At 39.8% G+C, this 23,396-nt stretch overlaps 1 protein-coding gene across 1 annotated transcript in view; it reads right to left on the reverse strand.

Annotated features, from left to right (window-relative positions):
* Positions 1-23,396, reverse strand: part of LOC132823448 (septin-8-B-like) — a 90,518-nt gene that overhangs the window by 9,676 nt on the left and 57,446 nt on the right. The window contains exons 2-9 of the mRNA XM_060837319.1: positions 22,067-22,181; positions 17,512-17,707; positions 13,540-13,726; positions 8,741-8,902; positions 8,106-8,202; positions 7,506-7,674; positions 4,097-4,229; positions 2,130-2,320 (exon numbers count right to left, since the gene is read on the reverse strand). Coding sequence (XP_060693302.1) covers positions 2,130-2,320; positions 4,097-4,229; positions 7,506-7,674; positions 8,106-8,202; positions 8,741-8,902; positions 13,540-13,726; positions 17,512-17,707; positions 22,067-22,181 — 1,250 coding nt within the window. The remainder of the gene's footprint in view (positions 1-2,129; positions 2,321-4,096; positions 4,230-7,505; positions 7,675-8,105; positions 8,203-8,740; positions 8,903-13,539; positions 13,727-17,511; positions 17,708-22,066; positions 22,182-23,396) is intronic.

Below are 23,396 nucleotides of genomic sequence, written 5' to 3' on the forward strand. Positions count from 1 at the left end.
ATGGGAACACCACTACCTTCAAGTTCCCCTCCAAGCCATTCACCAACCAGACTTGGAAACAAACCGCTATTCCATCTCTGCCGTTGGGTCAAAATCCTGGAACTCCCTCCCTAACAGCATTGTGAATGTGCCTATGTCATATGAACAGCAGCCGTTCAAAACGACAGCTCATCATCACTTTCTCAAGGTCAGTTCGAGATGCGCAATAAATGGTGGCCTGGTCAACAATGTCCACAATCTGTCAACACAAATAAATGTGTTTTGTACCTTGTTGCCTGGTAACCATCCATTGGTAAGCTATTTTCTCTTCCGTAAAAGTTAAACTATTGATTGGAGACAGTTGTGCATCTCAATTTCTTTTCCCCCAATCTACAAATGTCAGAGTAACCAGCTACTCTTTATAGGTAACTGAATCAATTTTCTCTTTAGGCCCAGCCTTTACCACATACACTTTTGTTACCAATATTGGTGACTGGCAACTCTCAATGCCTTGACCATACTGAACAAAAAAAAGGAATAATGGGCTGTACAGGTCAAGCTGCCCTTCCTTCAAGCTCAGTACTTTGCTCCTTCTCCAATAGATATTCACAGCTGAGATCCATGATTCAACATAAAATCAGACAAATAAAATCATCTATGTGCCATAATGTCAAACCAAATCAGTGAAGACAAATTCTGGTCAATTGTTTTTCATAATGTGATTCTTGCTCAAGAAGGGAACATTCATTTAATTGTAAAGCTGCACAAACTCTCTGGCCACAAGGCAAGCCAATCCACTAACTAAATTTCTAAATGGAAGTTCAGTTTATCCTGAATAAAAAAATGACAGTGCTTCTCTTAATATTAACTGACATAGGAACAACAGCAAAATAAAGAAATGAGGATGAATTTACATATAAATAAAAATTGTTGAGAATCAATAAAGCTTCAATTAACTTCATAAATCAACAACAATGTAGCACCTTGTGATAAATGGGTGAATCACTGAGTCTAAGATGTGTATTCCTTTCCTACTTATGATTTGTTTAGCTATCTGGTTGGCTGGCTTGTGATGCAGAGTGTGGGTTCAATTCCTGCACTGGCTGAGGTTTCCAAGAATATCCCACCTTCTCACCTTCACCTGGGTTGACCCTCAGATTAAACTCAAAACCACTTGTCTCTCTCTAATGAGAGAGAGAGTGCAGCCCAAATACTCCTCTGGGACAGCTTTACTTTATGCAGAAATCTGCAGCACTCTTAGGTAACTCAAACTATATGATGATGTTGACATACTTCTAAATGGATATCTGCAAACTATCTTTTTAGTTGTAGCTGATTGGTATAGTGGAAATATTTCTATATACACACACATACAAATCTATGTTCATAAATATTCAACAAATTTAAGGTCACAAAAGAAGATTGTGACCTTATCTGAGCAGCCTAGACTAGATGAAAGATTTCTCAAAATTCTCCTAATCTGGTAAATATGTAGAAAGCTAACATCACAGACACAAAATGGATATACAGTAGATGCATAAAATTAGTTGTAAAGGTGAACAGAAATTCTTAGTTTTTGTTCCAGCACATATAATACAACAGCTAGAACTTGTTAAAGGCCAAATTGTAAATGCTCAGAGAAAGGCATGGTTCTAAGCAGGAGGTAACTTAGTCCAATTTACTGAAACAACTATGTAACCTCATCATAACCATCATTCTGGAAACCACACAATTTGTGCTTAGTTACTTACATGCACTGTCATGATACCATGTCCAAGTTTACAGATCTCCATGGAAGAGAGAGACTCAAGTTTATACAACACAAAAGGTGTCCCAGCTACTTCTGCTCTGTTAAGGTGGCACAATGTCAGAAACAGGAAAGATTCAAGGAGTGAGGAGTGGGGACATTAGCTAACTCATATTAGATAGGTAACACATTTATTCCTATTAATGGTTGGATGCACAAGAGCATGCTCTTTGAATAATATGCTAATGTACAAGTCACAGAGTAGGATTATGTAGATATGCACTTATGTATAGTGCAAGGAAGAAGCAGCCTCAGTCACTAATGCAGTCTCATTAAGTAGATATTCTGAAGAAAATTTACATTTTATGTACTTAGCTTTAGAAAGCTAGTTAAACCAGCTTACTTTTTTCTATCTTTGTCTTTCTTGACTGGCTGTTGTCCTGTAGCCTGGAAAGATTGCCCCTGCAGTGTCTGCGCTGCCATTCTCCTCCGGTTAAATGTGTTAATTTCTTCTTCCAGTTCTCTTCGCTTTTCCTCTAGCTTTTTTTTCTCTTCCTGGTGTGTTTTCTTCAGTTGATCAAACTGGTCGTGAAGCTGTAACACACAGCCACATGATAGAAGCAAGCAAAAATTCAGCATCCAGTAGAGATAATTTATTTCTTTTAAAGAAAAATGATAGAATTGCCATCATATCAACTTCTTTAACATTGGGATATATTGGCCAACGCTTCAAGTTACACAGATTTGCTTTTACACCATTTCTTTTCTCAATATGGAATGGCATAAAAACACCATCTAATCATTAAATTCTAAATGTTATTTTATCCAGATTTTGTGGTTGTAATGATAGTGAAACAGTCAGTGATAACAAATTCTGGCACCTGCACAGGTACAGTTAAACACAGACATCAAGAAATTGCTGTTAGTGATTTTTCCAATTCCCAGGGTGTGTTATCCATTGTGAACAATTCTTGGAAAACAATGAACTGTTACAAAATTTCCTTTTAAGCTCTAATATTGTCATGTTAAAAGAATTCCCAAAAAGGGATGCTGTGTTAATGAAATGCAATCCCTGCTATAGGAAAGATGTTGTGAAACTTGAAAGGGTTCAGAAAAGATTTACAAGGATGTAGCCAGGGTTGGAAGATTTGAGTTACAGGGAGAGGCTGAATAGACTGGGGCTATTTTCCCTGGAGCATCAGAGGCTGAGGGGTGACCTTATAGAAGTTTATAAAATCATGAGGGACATGGATAGTCAATGTCTTTTCCCCAGGGTAGGGGAGTCCAAAACTAGACAGCAGAGGTTTAAGAGGGGAAAGTTTTAAAAAGGGACCTAAGAGGCAACATTTTCATAGAGGGTGGTACATGTATGGAATGAACAGACAAGAGGAAGTGGTGGAGGTTGGTACAATTTCAACATTTAAAAAGGCATCTGGATGGATATATGAATAGGAAGGGCTTAGAGGGATAAGGGCCAAATGCTGGCAAATGGGGCTAGATTAATTTGGGAGACCCAGTTGTTATGGACGAGTTGAACCAAAGGGTCTGTTTCCGTGCTGTACATCTCTATGATTCTGTGAAAATCTGTTATAATGTACCAAACTCTTAATCAATGCTGAATAATCTTTCTGCACTGGAAAGTAACTTTATATTTATGCAAAGTCAAATTTTATGGTTGAAAATTTCAGTTCTTCAATACATATTGTTTCAGCTTACGGTATTTCAGCTCCTAATATATGCTCACTCCTAATTTCACTCTGCAAAATTTACACAAATGAAGGATAAGCAGTCCGTTTTACTCCCTGGTTTGCTGTTTGTGAAAATACCTCAATGCTGATTTAGTTACTTACCCCACTGGATGACACCACTTGTTGCATGCCTGGAAATTCCCCCTGACTTGGCTCCAGATTCAAATTAAATTCCAGAAAAGGTGAAATTCAGACCACAAAGGTCACTAGATCTCTGCAGGGAGCTTCCTTCATGGTCAGCAGTGAGCACTACTTTGCTGGACAGCATAATTCATGCCATTTCCAATGTTAGAGAAACTGACACGTGTTGAACATTTCTATGAAAACCCCAGTTTCGACAACTAGGCCCAATATTTAAATTCACATAAAAAAGTATGAAGTTCACTTTTTAAACAGATCTCCATTTTTTCCTTTTAACCTGACAGAAGAGAGGACCTGGAGACTCAAGATTCCAATTTAAGTTCCATATTGGATTATTAATGTAAGGCTGGACAATCTTGTTGTCTTACTGTTATGTACAGCCTGGAATATCAATAGAAAACCAACATATGAATTTACAACTCAGCAAAACGAATAGTTACAAGAATGTAACCAGTTTCCCCTTGCTAGAAAATAGGCTTACCTCCTTTTCTTTCTCTTTCAAGTCTGTCTCAGTCTCTTTAACTCTCGTGACAAACATTTGCCTCATCTCCTCCTCTTTTTTCTGCAGCTCACTCATGAATTCATTTCTTTTAGCCTCGTAGGTCTCCTGCAGGCTTAAGTCCAGATCAATACATTTAGAATTAGGGATGTCAAACATAGCAGTTTAACAGCTATGAATCCAGATGTTTTGTTTTCTGCTGAGTATTGTGATTAAACCTTTGTGACTGACTGGTTCCTGTTTCTTCTTTTAACAGCTGTACATTTACCATATTTACATAGTAATGCACCTTAATCTGAAAAGGACACATTCTAATTCAATTAATCACAATGTTTCCATTAACTAACTCACCTGTTCTTGTGATCTACATGAAAGAAATTTCCACTTTGTACTAACTTACAGGCTGACAAAGATTTAAGCATGACTGTCAAGTATCAGATCCCTCTAAATATAGTGAACCCTTACAGTGAGGAGGAAAGGACATATATCTACCATATTCCTAGACTGGATTTAAATACTGATCCCACAGAAAGGATTGTGTGTTAAACCACTGTGCTGACCTTAGCAGGTTCTGCGTCCTTAATTTTGGTTATGTTAAATTTTACAGTCATTGCTTTTTCAATAACTAAGAAAATAGACAGTGAAAAAGAATAAAACACTGTTTGGTTAGTTCAATCTGGTAAGCAATTGCAATACTTATTATATGATGTAAGACAAGGGTCAGAGTTCCATCATCTCCTTCAGTTACATGTCGGTTTTTCATAATCTTAGAACAATAAAGGCCGTGAAATACTGTTAGTTTTTCCATCCTCCAGCCAACATAGAAAACTGCAGTTCAAAGATAGACTGATCACCTGCTTCCATTTCTCTTTCAAAATAGCTGCAGGGAGGTGCACAGGATTGTCATGATGTGTCTCCTTCATTCCCAACAGAGGAGCACTCATAACCACAGCGATTGATGAAAATGATCTCCACCAATCTGACTGGAGCATGCTACAGCATTCACGTACTAGAGTATCACTGGGGTGTGTTGCTTCTCAACTTCAGTGGTAACCAGAAAGACAATAATCTTAGTACTTATAAAATTCTCAAAACATGCAGTACAAGCTATGCAAGTTTAATATTCATGTTTTTTTCATGCCAGTTTCCAGTGTAGCCCACCTGTCAGAGTCATACAGCATGGAAATAGACCTTTTGGTTCAACTCTCCATCTCCGTTAATGAAGACCGACTTGACACTGACATTTTTCACAAACCCACCGACTCCCACAGCTACCTGGATTACACCTCTTCCCACCCTACCTCTTGCAAAAATGCCATCCCGCATTCCCAATTCCTCCGCCTCCGCCGTATCTGCTCCCAGGAGGACCAGTTCCACCACAGAACACACCAGATGGCTTCCTTCTTTAGAGACTGCAATTTCCCTTCCCACGTGGTTAAAGATGCCCTCCAATGCATCTTGTCCACATCCTGCATCTCCGCCCTCAGACCCCACCCCTCCAACCGTAACAAGGACGGAACACCCTTGGTGCTCACCTTCCACCCTACCAACCTTCGCATAAACCAAATCATTCACCGACATTTCTGCCACCTCCAAAAATACCCCACCACCAGGGATATATTTCCCTCCCCACCCCTTTCCGCCTTCCGCAAAGACCGTTCGCTCTGTGACTACCTGGTCAGGTCCACGCCACGCTACAACCCACCCTCCCATCCTGGCACCTTCCCCTGTCACCGCAGGAATTGCAAAACCTGCACTCACACCTCCTCCCTCACATCCATCCAAGGCCCTAAAGGAGCCTTCTACATCCATCAAAGTTTTATCTGCACATCCACTAATATCATTTATTGTATCCATTGCTCCCGATGCGGTCTCCTCTACATTGGGGAGACTGGGGGCCTCCAGCAGTGCGCTTTAGGGAACATCTCTGGGACACCCGCACCAATCAACCACACTGCCCTATGGCCAAACAGTTCACCTCTCCTTCCCACTCTGCCGAGGACATAGAGGTCCTGGGCCTCCTTCACCGCCACTCCTTCACCACCATGCGCCTGGAGGAAAAACGCCTCATCTTCCGCCTCGGAACACTTCAACCCCAGGGCATCAATGTGGACTTCAACAGTTTCCTCATTTCCCCTTCCCCCACTCACCCTAGTTCCAAACTTCCAGCTCAGCACTGTCCCCATGACTTGTCCTACGTGCCTATCTTCTTTTCCACCCATCCACTCCACCTTCCCCCGCCCCCGACCTATCACCTTCATCCCCTCCCCCACTCACCTATTGTACTCTATGCTACTTCTCCTCTCCTCCTCTCACTTATCTCTCCATGCTTCAGGCTCTCTGCCTTTATTCCTAATGAAGGGCTTTTGCCCGAAACGTCGATTTTACTGCTCCTCAGATGCTGCCTGGACTGCTGTGCTCTTCCAGCACCACTAATCCAGAGTTTTGGTTCAACTAGTCCACAATTACCATGTTCACAAACTAAACTAGCCCCACTTGCTTGTGTTTGACCCATATCCCACTAAACCTTTCCTATTCAGGTACTTATCCAAATGTCTTAAATGCTGAAGCTGCATCACTTCCTCTGCAGTTCACTGTACACACAAAACACCGTGTAAAAAGGTTGCCCCTCATGTCGTTTTCTCCTCTCACCTTAAAAATATGTACCGGTCCTATATTCTGACGAATATTTGTCTGGAACTTTGTACTACCATTGTCTATTTGCATATTGTGGAATGTACCATATTACTAGTCACTACAAGTCTTCTTTTCCTCCAAACATTGCAAAATTATCATGACCGCTAGAGGAATGCAGTTAATACAGTACCAAAGAATCCTAGCAGTGTTCTGAAAGAATCCAAACAGGGAACTGCTTTAGATGTCTAGAGTTTCATGATATTTTTGACCCTAGACAAAAATATTATATTTTGCTATTAGCATAAAGGATTAGCACAGTTGGGTGATGGATATGGTTTCAAACCCAACCCAATAATTGCAACAATTCAAAATGAAATTGCTTTACAGAGCAGATCATATAATAAGTTCCCTTTATCTTCCAGTCAAAAAGTAAAGCTATCTTTGATCAAATTTCCTCATAGAATCAAAATAGATTGACACTGCCAAAAAACCAGAAATTTGACTAGAGGTAAACAGAAAGTTATCCATCTGCATTTTGGGAATGATAATTAATTGCTGTATATTGAAAAGATAACAATTAGGATTTTCTCCATTGCATTAACCGGTATTTATTTGACTTGGCAGGAGTTAGAGAATTTCTGTTGGTCTTCATCCAATAAAAATGCAATACCAATAATCAACTTCAATATCCCGTTTATGAAAGAGGTGGCTCTGATGAACATTTAACACTAGAAAATCCAGATAAATGTTTAACCTGAATGGTTTGCTATCAGGGTCGGTGTCTTTGAACCCCATCTCCTCCAACTTGCATCGTCGATATAATTCATAGTGACGTGTGTGTGTTTGTTCTCTGAGGTCTTCCATATTAACACGGATCAGCATTTCTCGCAGCTTCACAAAGTCACAGTGATTTTCATTTTCAACTGTGAAACAAATATGTATGGAAGTTTAAATTAAGCAATATTAAACTTTCAGCAGATAGAAAAATGTGCAAATTGTCCATTTGAACTTCATCCTTCATTAACAACCAATTTCTAAATAAGAAAAAAAAAATCAGTTTTTTGTTTTTGTTTAATTTTCTTCAAACAGATTAAGCAGAAAACTTACCAGAAACCTTTCCTTCAAAAATTGATGATAAGGGTGCATCACAGAAATGCAGAGGGAACTATCTCAAACAATAGTAACTACATCAGCATACTAGTCCCCTTACAAGTTTATTTATTGTCATGTGTTTTTTGTTACAAAGAATAGTAAAAATTAAACAGTGTAGTTACATCATAATGTGGACATTTATCTTTATCACCCACACTTATGAAAAGTGTCATTATTACAGTTTAACAAAACCTTCACCTACCCTGAACAATACCCCATGGATACTGTCGCGCTTTCACCAGTTTATTTCCCACCTTCACGTCTTCCATACTGCCAACAACCGCAAATGGAAGATGGGCCTGGGAGGAGTAAAAACAGATCTATAGATAACAAAAACCTGCATCTTCTTTGCTATTGTATCTCAACCGATCATAAATTCATTTTTAATAGCTTCCAAAGAGCTAGGTGATGTGATTTAACTAAATTATAGCAGAACATGGAGGTGCAATTCAGACATAATTGATGTGACATGATGCTAATTATAATCTAAAACAGAAGTTATCTTATTGCATGTACATTATCACACTAGTTAAGCAAACAGCTGCGCAACAATGTCTGCACCTCTGGGTGTGGAAATGGCTCCTCTTGCTAGATTATCTCAGTTTTACAACTCCCATTTCCTTAAAACATCTATTTTACTTGAGTGACATTTCCATTTCAAAGAGCTGTCATTGTAGCACCTCTGAGTGGCACTGCAAAATAGCACTGAAAAATACTAAACTTTGTATCGCACCCATACAAAACTAGCCTAGTCTATACTAATTACCAATTATAGCAAACTAGAGAAAACAAATATGTGGTAACTTTTGATATGTTACCTAAAGATCAGGTACTTACATTCATTGCTGAGTTGATTTCTGCCATTGCATCATCGTCTGTTGGAAACTGGTAGATCTGTACACCATTGCTGACCAGTTCACTCATTATCTTTATCTTAAATTTGTGTAATTCACTTTTAGAAATTGTGTCAGCTTTGGCTACAATGGGAATTATATTTACCTAAAATTGTAAAAGGGAAGTAGAGTGAAGCAGCATTGACAAACTTCATATAGAACGATACAACTGTAACTGAACAAACTGTAAGACTTGCACACTTTGATATTAAATTTGATTTCCCTTTTGCAATTATTGCTAGATTTAATATTAGAATCTTCACCAACCATTGCTGTTCAACAGTTATGAAAGCTCACCTAAAAATAGCAATCTGATAGTTTCAAATTGTTCAATGAATTTTAAATGCACAATATATTGCACCATGACTGCTCCTTGTTGAACAGATAGCAGCTTTGCGTTCCAAGCTCACAAGAGTTGGACTCTGATTTCACAGTGAGAAACAGTGACAGAGGTGTTAAGCAAAGGATTCTCGTCCATAGATACTATGATTAGCATACTGCCAAACAGAGCTGGAACGTTTAAATAGTGAGAAATGGAAAGGTGTTGATGTCCAAAGGGACCAAGGTATCTAGCTCATAAGTAAAATGAAAGCTAGAAAACAGATAGAGCAAGCAATTAAGAAGGTAAATGGGATCTAACTGCAAGAGAATGAGAACACAGGAGCAAAGCAGTCTTGCTTCAATTGTATTGGGCACCTGAAAGACCATGGAGTATTGTGTGGAGTTTTGGTCCTCTTACCCAAGGAAGGATATATTTGTTACAAACAGTACAGCCAAGGTTCACCACACTAATCCCGAGGATGGTGGGACTGTTCTAGGAGGAGAAATTGAGTGGGGTTGGGCTCATGTTCTCTTTGGTTTAGAAGACTGAAGGGATTGAAACAACAACATTCTTAAAAGGGATAGTCGGAATAGATGCAGATAGTAGGTTTCTCCTAATTGTTGGATCTGCAATCGGGGGCACAATCGTAATAAAAACTATGACACTTAGGCCTGAAATGAGAAGGAAGTCTTCACTCAGAATGTGTGTATCTTTGGAATTATCTACCCAGAGGATTGTGGAAGTTCAGTCATTAAATTTAAGATAGAGATTGAGTGAATTCTAGTCACTAATGGCATCAAGGGATATTGGGAGTGCAGGATAATGACACAGAGGTAGATAATGATCTAGAATTATACTTGAGGGCTTGGACTGGTTACTCCTGCTGTCCTATGTTCCAATGTTCCTATTCTGTGGTTCACATGTGCTGACCTCCAACACAGTTCTGTTTGTAATTAAGCAAGATGTTTGTAAACTGCAACAACTGCTTTAACTAAAACAAGCAAATTTAATTGAAGAGCATTATGCAAAGCCAGTATAATTGTGTTTCACTTCTGGAAGGGCCAGTAACTGTTTTTTTCAGGTGGGGAACAATGAAAACGAAACCATGAACATGCTAGGAGTTCAGTATCAAGTGAAATAGGTCTTGGCGCTTTATCGACTCAGGCATTAAGTCACCATCACATTGGACAACAATATTAAAGTTAACATTATAAATATAGGGAAAAACCCAGAAGACCAGGGTAATGATTGATAACTATTAGAATTCAGCTTTGAGAGTTGCCATAAACTTAACAATTGTCCTCCCTCCCATGCCAAATTCAAATTTTATTTCTTTCTTCAGATGGATTAAATTCTTAAAATTTTTGGATGAACAATAAATGAGGAATTTCAAAATGAACACCACACTGAGAATAATTTAAACAAAAAAAAATCAATACTGTACGAACACAAACTTTTTGCAGGAGAAACAATGTAAAAGGTGGAAGTAGAAAGAAAAAGTATGGATCTTTTTCTCTCAAATGGACAGATTTTGAAATTATCTGCACCAAAACTGTCAGATATCAGGAATATAAACTGCTTGGACATAGGAATTAATGCACAGGAGATAACAGGTTATTTTAATTAAATTTGATCGAGACGTTGTGGGGAGAAATTCAAGCACAAATACAGTACTAGTCTGGTAACAGTCACCATAGTAGAAATATAACATCACTGAATGGTACGGCAGAGGAGGAGACTTTTTGACCCATTGAGCCTGTGCCTTACTGTCTGCAAGTGGGTTTCTGGGAAGACTCGCCTCTTTGCTGTAAATCACTTTTATTTTTAAGATGTTGATCCGATTCGTCTTTTAAAGCTACAATGGAATCTACTTCCACTACACTCTCAGCAGTGCATTTGTGATCCTAACACTTCTTAAATTCAGCACTACGGATTTTCTCATGTTTGATTCTTATAACAATTACAACTTTACGAACACTGGCTGGTGCAGTGCCAATGATTTTAAGGGAGCAAGATATTATCAGACAGATTGTAAGGGGTCCAAAGTGGCTAGAGAGAATACTGTATGGAGTAACATTTCCAATAAATTACACTATAACACAAGGCATTATACCTTTCTACAGCTTTTACATTTATCAGTTGGAGATAGAACCATGAAAAAGTTACTGTGCAAAACTAGGTCATTAAGTCCCTCACATATCTGCCAGGTGAATAAACCAGCCAAATATTCTAGTCCCATTTCCAGTACTAGTCCACACCTTTACAAGTTACAGCACTTCCAACACAGACGGCTTCCCTTGGCTAGCTGAAAGAAGACAGAGAGTGGTGGTTTATGAGAAATGTTCATCTTGGAGTTCAGTGACTAGAGGTGTATCGCAAGGATCTGTTTTGGGGCCACTGCTGTTTGTCATTTTTGTAAATGACCCAGATGAGGGCAGAGAAGGATGGGTTGGTAAATTTGCAGACGACACTAGGGTCAGTACAGTTATGGATGGTGCCGAAGGCTGTTGTAGGTTCAGAGGGACATAGATAAGCTGCAGAGCTGGGCCAAGAGGTGGCAAATGGAGTTTAATGTGGAAAAGTAGGAGGTGATTCATTTTGGAAGGAGAAACAGGAATGCAGAGTACTGGGCAAATGGTAAGATTCTTGGTAGTGCAGATGAGCAGAGAGATCTCGATGTCTATGTACAACGATCCCTCAAAAGTTGCCAGCAGGTTGATAGGGCTGTTGAAAAGGCATATGGTGTGTAGCTTTTATTAGTAGCGGGAGAGGTCATGCTGCAGCTGTACGAAACTCTGGTGCAGCCGCACTTGGAGTACTGCATGCAGTTCTGGTCACCACATTATAGGAAGGATGTGGAAAGTTTGGAAAGGGTTCAGAAGAGTTTTACTAGGATGGTGCCTGGTATGGAGGGAAAGTCTTATGTGGAAAGTTTGAAGGATTTGAGGCTGTCTTCATTAGAAAGAAGAAGGTTGAGAGGTGACGTAACTGAGACATATAAGATAATCAGAGTGTTAGATGGGGGGGGACAGTGAGAGCCTTTTTCCTCAGATGGTGATGTTAGCACAAGGGGGTGTAACTTCAAATTGAGGTAAGATACATATAGAACAGATGTCAGAGGAAATTTCTTTAGTCAGGGTGTGGTAGGGGCATGGAACACACTGCCTGCAACAGTTGTGGACTCGTCAACTTTATGGGCATTTAAATGGTCATTGGATAGGCGTCTGGATGATAATGGAACGGTGTAGGTTAGATGGGTGTTGAATTGGTTTCATAGGTCAGCGCAACATCGAGGGCCAAAGGGCCTGTACTGTGCTATAATGTTCTATTTTCTATAAATGAGTTGAGGACTTTCACTTCAATCTACAAACTGGGCAGCAATTGTCAGACACCTATTATCCTCTGGGTAAAAGCATTTTCTTTACGTGTCCTCCAAATCTTCTCAGTGACCTCTCTGCTAGAGGAAACAGGTCTTCTTTGTCAATTCTATCAAGCCCTCATTATTTTGCATGCCTTGATTAAGTCACCCTTCAAACATCTCTGTTCTAAGGAGAACAACCATAGTGTGTACAATCTTTCCTCCTCCAGGCAGTCTCCAGATTCTGTTTCTCAAGTTGAGAAAGTTTGCAAGTTGATTTGCACATAAAACGCTGGATGATATAAAGCATCCACTTGTAATTACATGAAATGCTGTTATACTGAGTCTTTAAAATTATATCCCTGTATGCAATTGTGTTTGTAAGTATGAGCGTTTGTATGTTGGGCCTTTGTAAATCAGGGACTTCATGTAGTTGCAATTATCAAACTATGACAACCTTCTTGTGAATCACCTCTGTATTCGCTCTATTATGTCCTTCCTGTAATGTGGTGACAAGAATTATACACAGAATGGCAGCTGTGGTCTGATCAGGGTCTTACATGGTTCTATTATTGCATCCATGCTTTTGTATTTAAAATCTTGTCAAATGAAGGAAAGCACGCCATTTGCCTTCTTGTTCTGCCACCTTTAAAAGATCTGTGGATATGCACTCTAAAGGTCTCTCACTTCCTCTACCACTCTCAATACCTTGCGGTTTATTTTTTGCTCCCACCCCTACAAAAGTAAACCTTGCACTTCTCCAGATTGAATTCCATTTGTCATTTTTTTCAACCCTTCACTCAATCCACTGATATCTTTCTGAAGCCATCCTTCTTACTAGTAACTGCCTCGCCAAATATTGTCATCTGAAAATTTCCCAATCATACAATGCTGTAGAATACCCATACAACCAAGAAAAATTAAAATGTCAATTACAATAAATATTTTGCAATCCTCATTATTTATGAAGGAAAATCTCAGATTGCTGTGCATTGAAGATCATTGCACATGTTGCGAGGTAAAGAGAGAAAATCATGGCTTATTGATAATTGATTGTTGGTACCTTGCTGTCCAGCTTCTTCATAGTGACTAAATCCAATGATTTGAGACAATGACCAGTGGGAGCAATGAAATACAGGCAGACATGAACTCTTGTGTCATGAAAATCATACAGTGAGCGCTTGATCTTCAGCTCCTCTTGAAGGTAATTCTCAAACTGTGCATCAATGTAGTCAACAATGGGTTTATAGCTGAAGAACAAAAATAGAATGAACTGATGGAAATGCTGTTGCTCAAAAAAAATTAGTTGAGTTCCTCATGTGTTTAGATTTTAAAATAATTATTTCCAGTCCGTAATATTTGTGTTGCACTACCTTACCAAAGATAGTATACAATGGATTGTCTAAAGATGAATATTGCATGGTTTATTGTTAACACTACAATAGAAATAACTTTCAGATAACTATTCAGTTATATTAGCAATCAATATTCTAGTAAACTAATATTGGTTTTTGCTTAGTTCTAAATAATATGGTATTTCCTTAACCACAATAACCTATTTTATATGATCTTCTGATTTTACTGTATTTTCTGTCACATTCATTGTACCATATAAGTACATGGGTCAGTTATCTCAGCTGGCTGAATGGCTGGTTTGAGATGTACAATGATACCAACAGCATGGGTTCAAATCGCACACCAGCTGAGGTTACCATGCAGAAGACTCCTTCTTAACCCCACCCTGTTTTCGAGGATAGTGATCCTCAGGTTAAACCACCACCAGTCATCTCTCTCTCTCTCAAATGAGAGAGCAGACTCCTGGTCTGGTAGGACAGTGGGTTTAAAAAGAAAGTAAAGGATTTTCTGGTACATTAGTTGTTCTTGGGTCAAGAATAATTTTTTTTAGTTAGCAGATGAAATAAACAATCATTCTGTTGAGTTTACCTCACTTCAAGAGTATTGGCTTCTGTAATCAAGCATGGAACACTAAAGAAAATGGTAAATGTAATACTGCAGACGTTCAAAGAACACCTCAGATTGAGTAAACACTTTTCAAAGTATGCCAATGTCTTCTTTTCCCTCATCTTTACAAATTTATTTCTTGGACTATCCCAATGATCTCTATTTTATCCAGTGCACAAGAAAAACAGGATCGAGAAAAACACAGCAGGTCAGGCAGCATCCGCAGAAAAGGAAAAAAAAAATGAAATTTTGGGCATCAGCCCTTCAACAGGAATGAGGCTTGTGGGCTGGGCTGGAGGTGGGAGGCAGCGCTGAGATAAGTGGGTGGTAGCTGCGAATGCAATAGGTAGATTAATATAGGAGAAAAGGGGATAGGTCAGTGAGGAGGGTGGAGCGGATAGATGGATAAGACAATGGACTGGTCAAGAGGGCAGTGCCAAGTTGGAGGGTTGGGACTGGGATAAGGCGGGGGGAGGGGAAATGAGGAAACTGGTGAAATCCATAATAACCCTGTGTGGTTGCAAGGTCCCAAGGTGGAAGATGAGATGTTCTTCCTCCAGACGTTGGGTGGTTAGGGTTTGGTGATGGAGGCAACGCAGGACCTGCACGTCTTTGGTGGAGTGGGAGGGGGAGTTGAAATATTCAGCCAAGGGGCGGTTGGATTGGTTGGTGCAGGTGTCCCAGAGATATTCTGTAAAACAATCTGCAAGTTGGCGTTCTGTCTCCCCGACGTACAGGAGACCACATCAGGTGCAACAGATATGGTAGATGATGTTGGAGGAGGTACAGGTAAATTTCTGACAGATGTGGAAGGATTCTCCAAGGCTGGAGATGAGGGGAGTAGTGTGAGCACAGGTTTTGCACTTCCTGCGATGGCAGGGGAAGGTGCTGGGAGTGGAGTGAGGGCAGGTGGGTGTGTGGATCTGACGAAGGAGTCACGGAGGAAATGGTTTCACTGGAACGCTATTAGGGGTGTGGAGGGTAATATAACCCTAGTGGTGGGGTCTGTTTGTCAATAGCGGATGTGGCAGAGGATAATGCCATGTATGTGGTGGTTGGTGGGATGGAAGGTCAGGACTGGACAGGTTCTCCTGGGAGGGGTGGGGTTCAAGGGTTGAGGTGTGGGAAGTGGAGGAGATGCGCTGCAGGGCATCGTCGGCCAATTGGGAGGGGAAATTGTGGTCTTTGAAGGAGGAGGCCATCAGGGGTGTTCTGTGGTGCAAGTGGTCATTCTGGGAACAGATGCAGCAGAGGTGGAGGTATTGGGAATAAAGAACAGCACTTTTGCAGGAGGCAGGGTGGGAGATGTAGACTAGGTAGCTGTGGGAGTCTGGGTTAGTAGTAGATATCCATGGTTAGTTGGTTGCCAGAGATGGAGATGGAGAGGTGCAGGAAGTGGGGGGAGGGTGGGGAGGTGGCTGAGGTGGTCCAGCTGAATTTAAAGTCAGGGTGAAAGGTGCTAGTGAAGCTGATAAACTGCTCAACCTCCTTGTGGGAGCACAAGGTAGTATCGATACAATCATCAATGTAGTGGACGAAAAGGTGGGGGATGGTGCCAGTGTACCTGCAGAAGATAGACTGTTACCCGTACCTGGCAAAGAGGCAGGCATGGCTGAGTCCCATATGGGTGTCCATGGTGACCCCCTTTGGTCTGGAGGAAGTGGGGGGATTGGAAGGTGAAGTTGTTAAGGGTGAAGATCAGTTCGGCCAGGCGGATGAAGGTGTCAGTGGAAGGGTACTGATTGCGACGGTGAGAGGAAGAAACGGAGGGCTTGAAGGCCTTCGTTGTGGTGAATGGATGTTTACAGGGACTGGATGCCCATGGTGAAGATAAGGCATAGGGGGCCAGGGAAAAGAAAGTGTTGGAGGAGATAAGGGACTGGGTGGTGTCCCAAACATAGGTAAAGAGTTGGTTTTTAAAAAAAAAGGTTTCAGGCATTAGGTCTTCATCAGGAATGGGACTTGTGGGCCAGGGGTTAAGTAAAAGGAAATTAAAAAATGGAGTTTTGGGCATAAGAAAGAAAAGCCCCATGTTTGATCCTTATTTGGCACTGAGATAGCTCCTCTCAAAGTGCTGTTATCAGAGGCTCTACAACTAACTTCATTGGCTTCATTGAGTTGGATTAAATTACAACAGGAGCAAGAGTGCTCCAAAATTGGAAATACTTAACATGTTGAAGAACTCCTATTGCCTTCACCTTAAAGAAACAATTTTTGTGATTCCTGTGAATAAAATTAATGTGCAATCTGGAAAAAAAATCTCAGAATTGTTAGTGGAAATAAAAGCAGCCAATATGCTTGCTTCTGACTGCAATCTTTGCAAATGCTTGTTAGGGTTTGTAAATGTGAAAATTAAATGGGAATAAACTCAGATTGAGCTGCAATGTATCCTGCGGTCAAACAGTTTGTTAACATACGCTGCTCATGTATGCATTGTCAGAGAGATGCTGGAAAGTTACTGGCAACAGGAAAAATATATTAGGCTTCCTTTTGAGGAAGGAAAAATTAGAAAGGTTAAAAAATATATGTTTCTTTGGAAAGGAGTGTGTGGGAGGATTTGTGCAAGCCAATTCAAGGAAATTGAACTCTTTTTGTGTTTTGTTGCTTTCAGCAGCAATGGCTATTGACAATATCTGTTTGGTTCAAAGCAAAGCTCCAAAGAACAACACCTTGGTACTTCATGCACAAGATTACTGATTGCTTTATGTACAGTCAGTCAGTCAGTCGGTATTATGGACTCACTTGGAACTAGAACAATGCCCACTTTAGACAGAAAGAAGTACAATGGAAGGACCTGTGGCAGATACCTCTCCAGGTTAGAGAGAGATGTGGTGGGATAGGGGGTTGTGAAAATAGGGTGAAGGGAAGAAAAATCTACTTTCAATGTGGAATATCACTAACCAAAACCAAAGAGCAAATTTTCTAGCCAATAACCTGCTCAGAAGATTCTGTGTAGTGGTGTGGAAAGAGGATTCCATTTAAAAAAAAAGTGAGCTGCAAGTTAATACATACAAGAATCTTAAAAATGAACAATTCCTATTTAATTGTTCACATACTCATTTCAAGAGCTTACCTTTCTTCTTTATTCACTTGGTCACCAAATCCCACTGTATTAACAACAGTCAGTTTAAGATCTACGTTACTCTCCTTCAACATGTAACTTTGTGGCTTTAAACGAACACCTGGTTCATAATGTGTAGCCTCTTCACTTTCAAACATGGTGTTAAACAGCGTGTTCATTAATGTTGATTTACCTATACCAGTTTCTCCTAAGGAAGCAAAAGAAATCAGTTAAACCTTTGAAAATAATAATATAGCAGCTACACTAACATAATGGTCATGGTGCTGGGCTAATAAACCAGTTGTTTGGAATAATGATCTGGATACACAAATTCAAATCCCACCTCAGCCTCTGCAGAAATTTTAAAAAACCCATTTAATTCACTCATGTCCTTAGGAAATGTCCTTATATAGCCTAGCTTGTAACTCCAGACCCACACCAACACACTGACTCTTAGTTCAGTTGATCACTTTTACTTCATTGTCCTTAAGAAAATTAATTTTGGATGCATTGTTCATTTGTTAAAAAGTACAAAAATGAATAATAGCAACTAAAAAAAATTACTCCATCATAAAAATCTAAGTTTACTTAAAATATGTAATGAAAACTATTCCAATGTATTAATATCATCCATCAGTGGGTCCTTCATTGAATGCATGCATCCTTGTCCATATATCAAATTCCTGTTAAAACTTCTTAGGGGGAAGGACACATGTTCAGGAACTGAATGTTTTTCATTCAAGGGATTGCATCCAAAAGTAATTAAAAAACAAAATTATGGAATGTGGACTTTGCTGGCTGGTCAGCATTTATTGCCCATCCCTAGTTGCCCTTGAGGAGGTGGTAGTGAGTTGTTTTCTTGAACCATTGCAGTCCACCTTATATATCCGCTGCCCTTGTCTTTCGAGATGGAAGTGGTCATGGTGTTGAGACAAGATTGCAACATCCAAGGAGCAGGAAAAATCCCCTGATGAAAGGTTCCTGCCCAAAATGTTGATTTTCCTGCTCCTTGGATGCTACCTGACCTGCCATGCTTTTCCAGCACCACTCTGATCTTGACTCTAATCTCCAGCACCTGCAGTACCCACTTCTGCCTATGGTGTTGAGACAAGTCTGATTTTCATTGTTCTTAACACTACTTTCATCCAAATTTTGAGAACAGATTTTATCAAGATCAACCTGCTCACCATACACCATTCAAAAACCTCTATGTCCTTAAAAAGTTTTCCCAAAACAGGACTAGAAAAGGTATAAAAGATGGAGCAAATTACTGCCGATACTGGAATCTGTACTGAAAACAAGAAATGCTGGATATCACTGCTGATCAGGCAGAGTCTATGGAGAGACAGCAATCTAACATTGAGGCCCAATGTCTCTACGGAGTGGACATGAAGTGTAGAGGGTGTAGCATTTATGTAATAGTGCTGGCAGAGAAAGGATTTAAGGATTTAAGGATTTGACAGTTCAGACTAAGTGATCTGAATGTGAGAATGGCAGAACAATGGTGTATCTAACTACCAGACTAGAAAGGACAGACAGTCAACCTGGAGTTTGGGGGTGGGGGGAGAAAGAGAGAGAGAGGACATAGTGACAGAGATTGTAACAAGCAAAGCTTAAAGAAAAGGAAGGAATGGGTTCACAATTTGAAGATGTTGAACTCAATAGAGCCCAGAAGCTTGTGAAGTGTATGACAGATGATAGGCTTGACATAATTGTTGGATTGATTGGAAAATACTTTACATTTTTTTAAAAAGGTGTTATACTGGCCTAACAAGTCATTCAATTATACCAACTGCTAAAAATGCTTTAGAATAGGATAAAGATTCAAATCTTTTTGCATGATTCGATGGTGTGATGCAAGGCGATCAGAGATGGGTTGGCCTGAGGGGAAGTAAAATAAGATGGGGAAAGAGATGAAAAATATTAGACACAAGAATCACATTTAATCACTCGTCATGCAGTATACTGACATACCTACTCAGTGAACAACACAGGAGCACTTTGTTATTTGTAATTTATATCAGTTACTAGTGGAGCTTGACAGGACTATTTTAGGCCACTATTGACAGATAAGATTGATAATGCAAATGTTTTCTATAAGAGGGAGGTGGTGGTGGTGGTGATGTCATGGTACACGTGATCCAGAACCCAGATAATGTTCTGGGGAGATGGATTCAAATTCATCATGGCAGATAATGAAATGTTCATTCAATAAAAATCTGGAATAAAACACTAGCCCAATTGTGAATTCAGCCACCAAAAAAAAGACTTGTTTCACTCATGTCCCTTAAGGATCGTGCTTACCTGAATGGATCTACATGGGACTCCAGACCCCAGCAATGTGATCGAGTCTTTTTCTCTGTGCAATTAGGGATGTACAATAAATGCTGGCCTAGGCAACAATACTCATATTTCATAAATTAATGTAAAAATGGATAAAATTTATCAAATGGTGTGGTACTAAACTTGACCTTTGGTCTTTAATTAGATTCTTAATCTCAGATGAAATAAAAGGTGGATACTTCAACATCAGAGTCTGCCAGGGTGGGGGAAGGAATATGAACAATGGGTCTCTACAGGCAGACAATCATTACCTAGCAGCTATTGTTTGGCAAAGCACATAAGGAGATAAAATTAGGTTGGTTGATAGTGACTAAAACACTGTGGAAGGCATTAGCTAGAATTTTAGAACATGTGAAATGAAATACCAAGGCATCCATGAATTAACTATTTTTGGAAGGCAAGAAACCGAGAACAACAGGCACAACTTTAAAAAAAACGTGAAAAGTACAATTTCAATTTACAGCATCCTAATTTTTGAAAAATCTTAACAGGTATTTCATAATCCCCTTGGTCAATATTCAATTACATTGGTGAAAACTAGAACAGTAAGTCAGATATTCAACAATAATTAAAACTAATGACACTCTCTGCAATTTAAATCTTTATGGATTACATAAAAGAGCTTGAGTGTGAGGTGTTGGAAAAGAACAGCAGGTCAGGCAGCTTCCAAAGGCAGGAGAATCAACGTTTTAGGCAAAAAGCCCTTCATCAGGAATGAGGCTTGTGAGCTGAGAAGGTGGGGGAGTTCAAGGGGAGGGGGTGTGCAGAAGGTAGCTAAGAGTTGAATAGGTAGACGGAGTTGGGGGTAATCGTGATAGGTCAGAGAGGAGGGTGGAGTAGATACATGGAAAGGAAGATGGACAGGTAGGAAGGTCATGAGGGCTGTGCCAAGTTGCAAAGCTGGAACTGGGATAAGGTGGGGAGACGGGAAGTGAGGAAAATGGTGAAATCCACATAAGAGGTGGTGTTCCTCCTCCAGGTGTTGGGTGGTTAGGGAGTGGTGATGGAGGCAGCCCAGAACCTGTATGTCCTTGACAGAGTGGGGGGGGAGTTGAAGTGTTTGACCATGGGGCGGTCTGGTTGGTTGGTGCGCATGTCCCAGAGATGTTCTCTGAGGCACTCTCCAAGTAGGTATCCTGTTTCCCCAATGTACAGGAGACCGCATCGGGAGCAACAGATACAGTAAATGACATGTGTGGAAATGCAGGTAAAACTCTGATGGATGTGGAAGGCTCCTTTGGGGCCTTGGACGGAGATGTGGGTGCTGGTTTTACAATTTCTGCAATGGCAGGGCAAGGGAGGGTGGGTTGGTGGAGGGTGTGGAGCTGGCAAAGAGCTGTCAAGCGTGATTTAGAAAGTAAAAAGATCAGGCCACAATGTGATTCAAATATACAGAGGCAAACTGAAGGATAATACACCAAAATAAGTTGCATCTTTGCCAGCATTTTATTCTGCTTTCAATAATATCCACTGATGCTGGTCTACAATTTCATGTATAGGCCCAGTATTCAGACCAATTAATTAAAAAGAGGGATTTCACAGGCTACAACATTGAAGTGAATGTCTTTTGAAAAAAAAAATGCATTGTTAAAAATCAACCTGTTCAGGCATGTTATGACACACCTCAGAGGACTTGAAAATGGACCTCTGGTCCAGAGTTAAGGAAACTCTACTGCACTCCAAGATGCTTGATACGTGACCTGATGTTGGCATGATTTTGGGTCATTAGAGAATGATAAACAGGAAACCAAAAGGGACTTTTCCGCTCTTTCATCTAGTGTTCTTAATTTACCTGTGGTGGTAGCCCCAGTTGTCTTAACTGACATTAGTTAAGATTTGGAGGTGCCAGTGTTAGACTGGGGTGACAAAGTTAAAAATCACACAACACCAACTTATAGTCCAACAGATTTATTTGGAAGTACAAGCTTTCAGATCATAGTTCACAGAATTCTGTGTCCTACGATCCTGCTCCACTAGCTACCTGATGAAGGATAAATGCTCCTACATCCAAATAAACCTGTTGGACTATAACCTGGTGTTGTGTGATTTTTGACATTAGTTAACTCAGTCCTGATCAGAACAAACCTCACAAGGTGCAATGACCCATTGAATGATCTGAAGTGTCACAATATTTAAACATCAGAATATTCGAATCATTTAAACTAACAGGCTCGCACTATATAGATGATGCTCATGCTAGGATGATGGCAATGGCAATACTCACCTACACAAAGAATGTTGAAACAGAAGCCTTGAGATACAGATTTGCCGACTAATTGATCAGGGAGACTGTCAAAACCCACATGACCACTGAGGCTTATGGTACGTTTCTCTGCAGCCTGGGTACAAAGGAATAAACATATTAAGTATTATAAAAATACAGCAAGCACCTTTTAAATAGTAATATGCGTGCACGCTGTACAAAAAGACCGAAACATATCTTGCACCTATCCTCTAGGCCATCTTCAGTTGCTAAGCAGAAACAGATGGAAACAGTAGATACGGTCTTCTTTGCACATCAAGTTCCCTCACAGGTGGATTATCCAAACTCTCAGTTATGTTATTTTATTTCCTATTTCTTCCTTCCACATCATTGTTACATTGCACCAAACTGGCAGGAATTAGCAACATATTAACTCGGAAAGGGTGGGATAAATTTTAGCAATGGCTGCAACTGAATAGGTGCCCTCTTGATTAAAAATGAGAAATGTCCCAATGTGTGACAGGTTAAGCGATTTGCAATGTTGCTGTCTGGCTTGCCTGCCAGACAAACGCTTGCTTTGTCCCCATCATTACTACTTTTCAGCCACGGACAAAATCTTCCCAATTTTGCTTGCACTTTTTTTTCTTTGTTACAGGAAGAAACTCACTTGTCACTTTTGTTTCTCCTCCTATTCCTCCTCTCCCATTCAAATTGCTAAAAGACTCTACATTTTAAGATTGCCCCCTTAAAGGCATCTCCCAAATGTGATAAAGTTTTATTCATTTTGGTATTAATTTGCAAATTAATTCCTTAGCACATTCTAGAGTGCATCTCAATTACTATCAGTACAATATAAACCACATGGTTTATTTAATCAGGCAGCTTCACTAATGTTAATCAGTGCCCAACATTAAGACTAAAGATGGGCATATTTTCATTCCAAAATTTATGTAAATTCCACAAAAAAATTAATTGCTCATCAAAGCGAGGGATTGAGTGTGGGAATGGTTATACAAGTGGGATGACAGATCCAAGTTATGAATAATTGAACACAAGGGTAACACATCATCATACTAATCTCTAAATTATTGCAGATCCATCACTTTTAGAAGTAAAAGTGAGTGATATGGCTTCTTAAAAATTATAAAGAATAGTAAAAACAGAAACCAAAAACTTTTTCTGAAAAATCTCTGCATACAAATTTCTCATTCGTATTTACTTTTATTTCATTTAAATAGGGGCTGATTTATAATCCATCACAACATAGATTTGTTAGGGTATCTCATATAAAACTCACTGGTTATGCATTAAATTTTTTATTAAATCAATCAGCTACTAACTCCCTTCAATT

This window comes from Hemiscyllium ocellatum, chromosome 16, assembly GCF_020745735.1.
Source record: "Hemiscyllium ocellatum isolate sHemOce1 chromosome 16, sHemOce1.pat.X.cur, whole genome shotgun sequence".
NCBI classification, from domain to species: Eukaryota; Metazoa; Chordata; class Chondrichthyes; order Orectolobiformes; family Hemiscylliidae; genus Hemiscyllium; species Hemiscyllium ocellatum.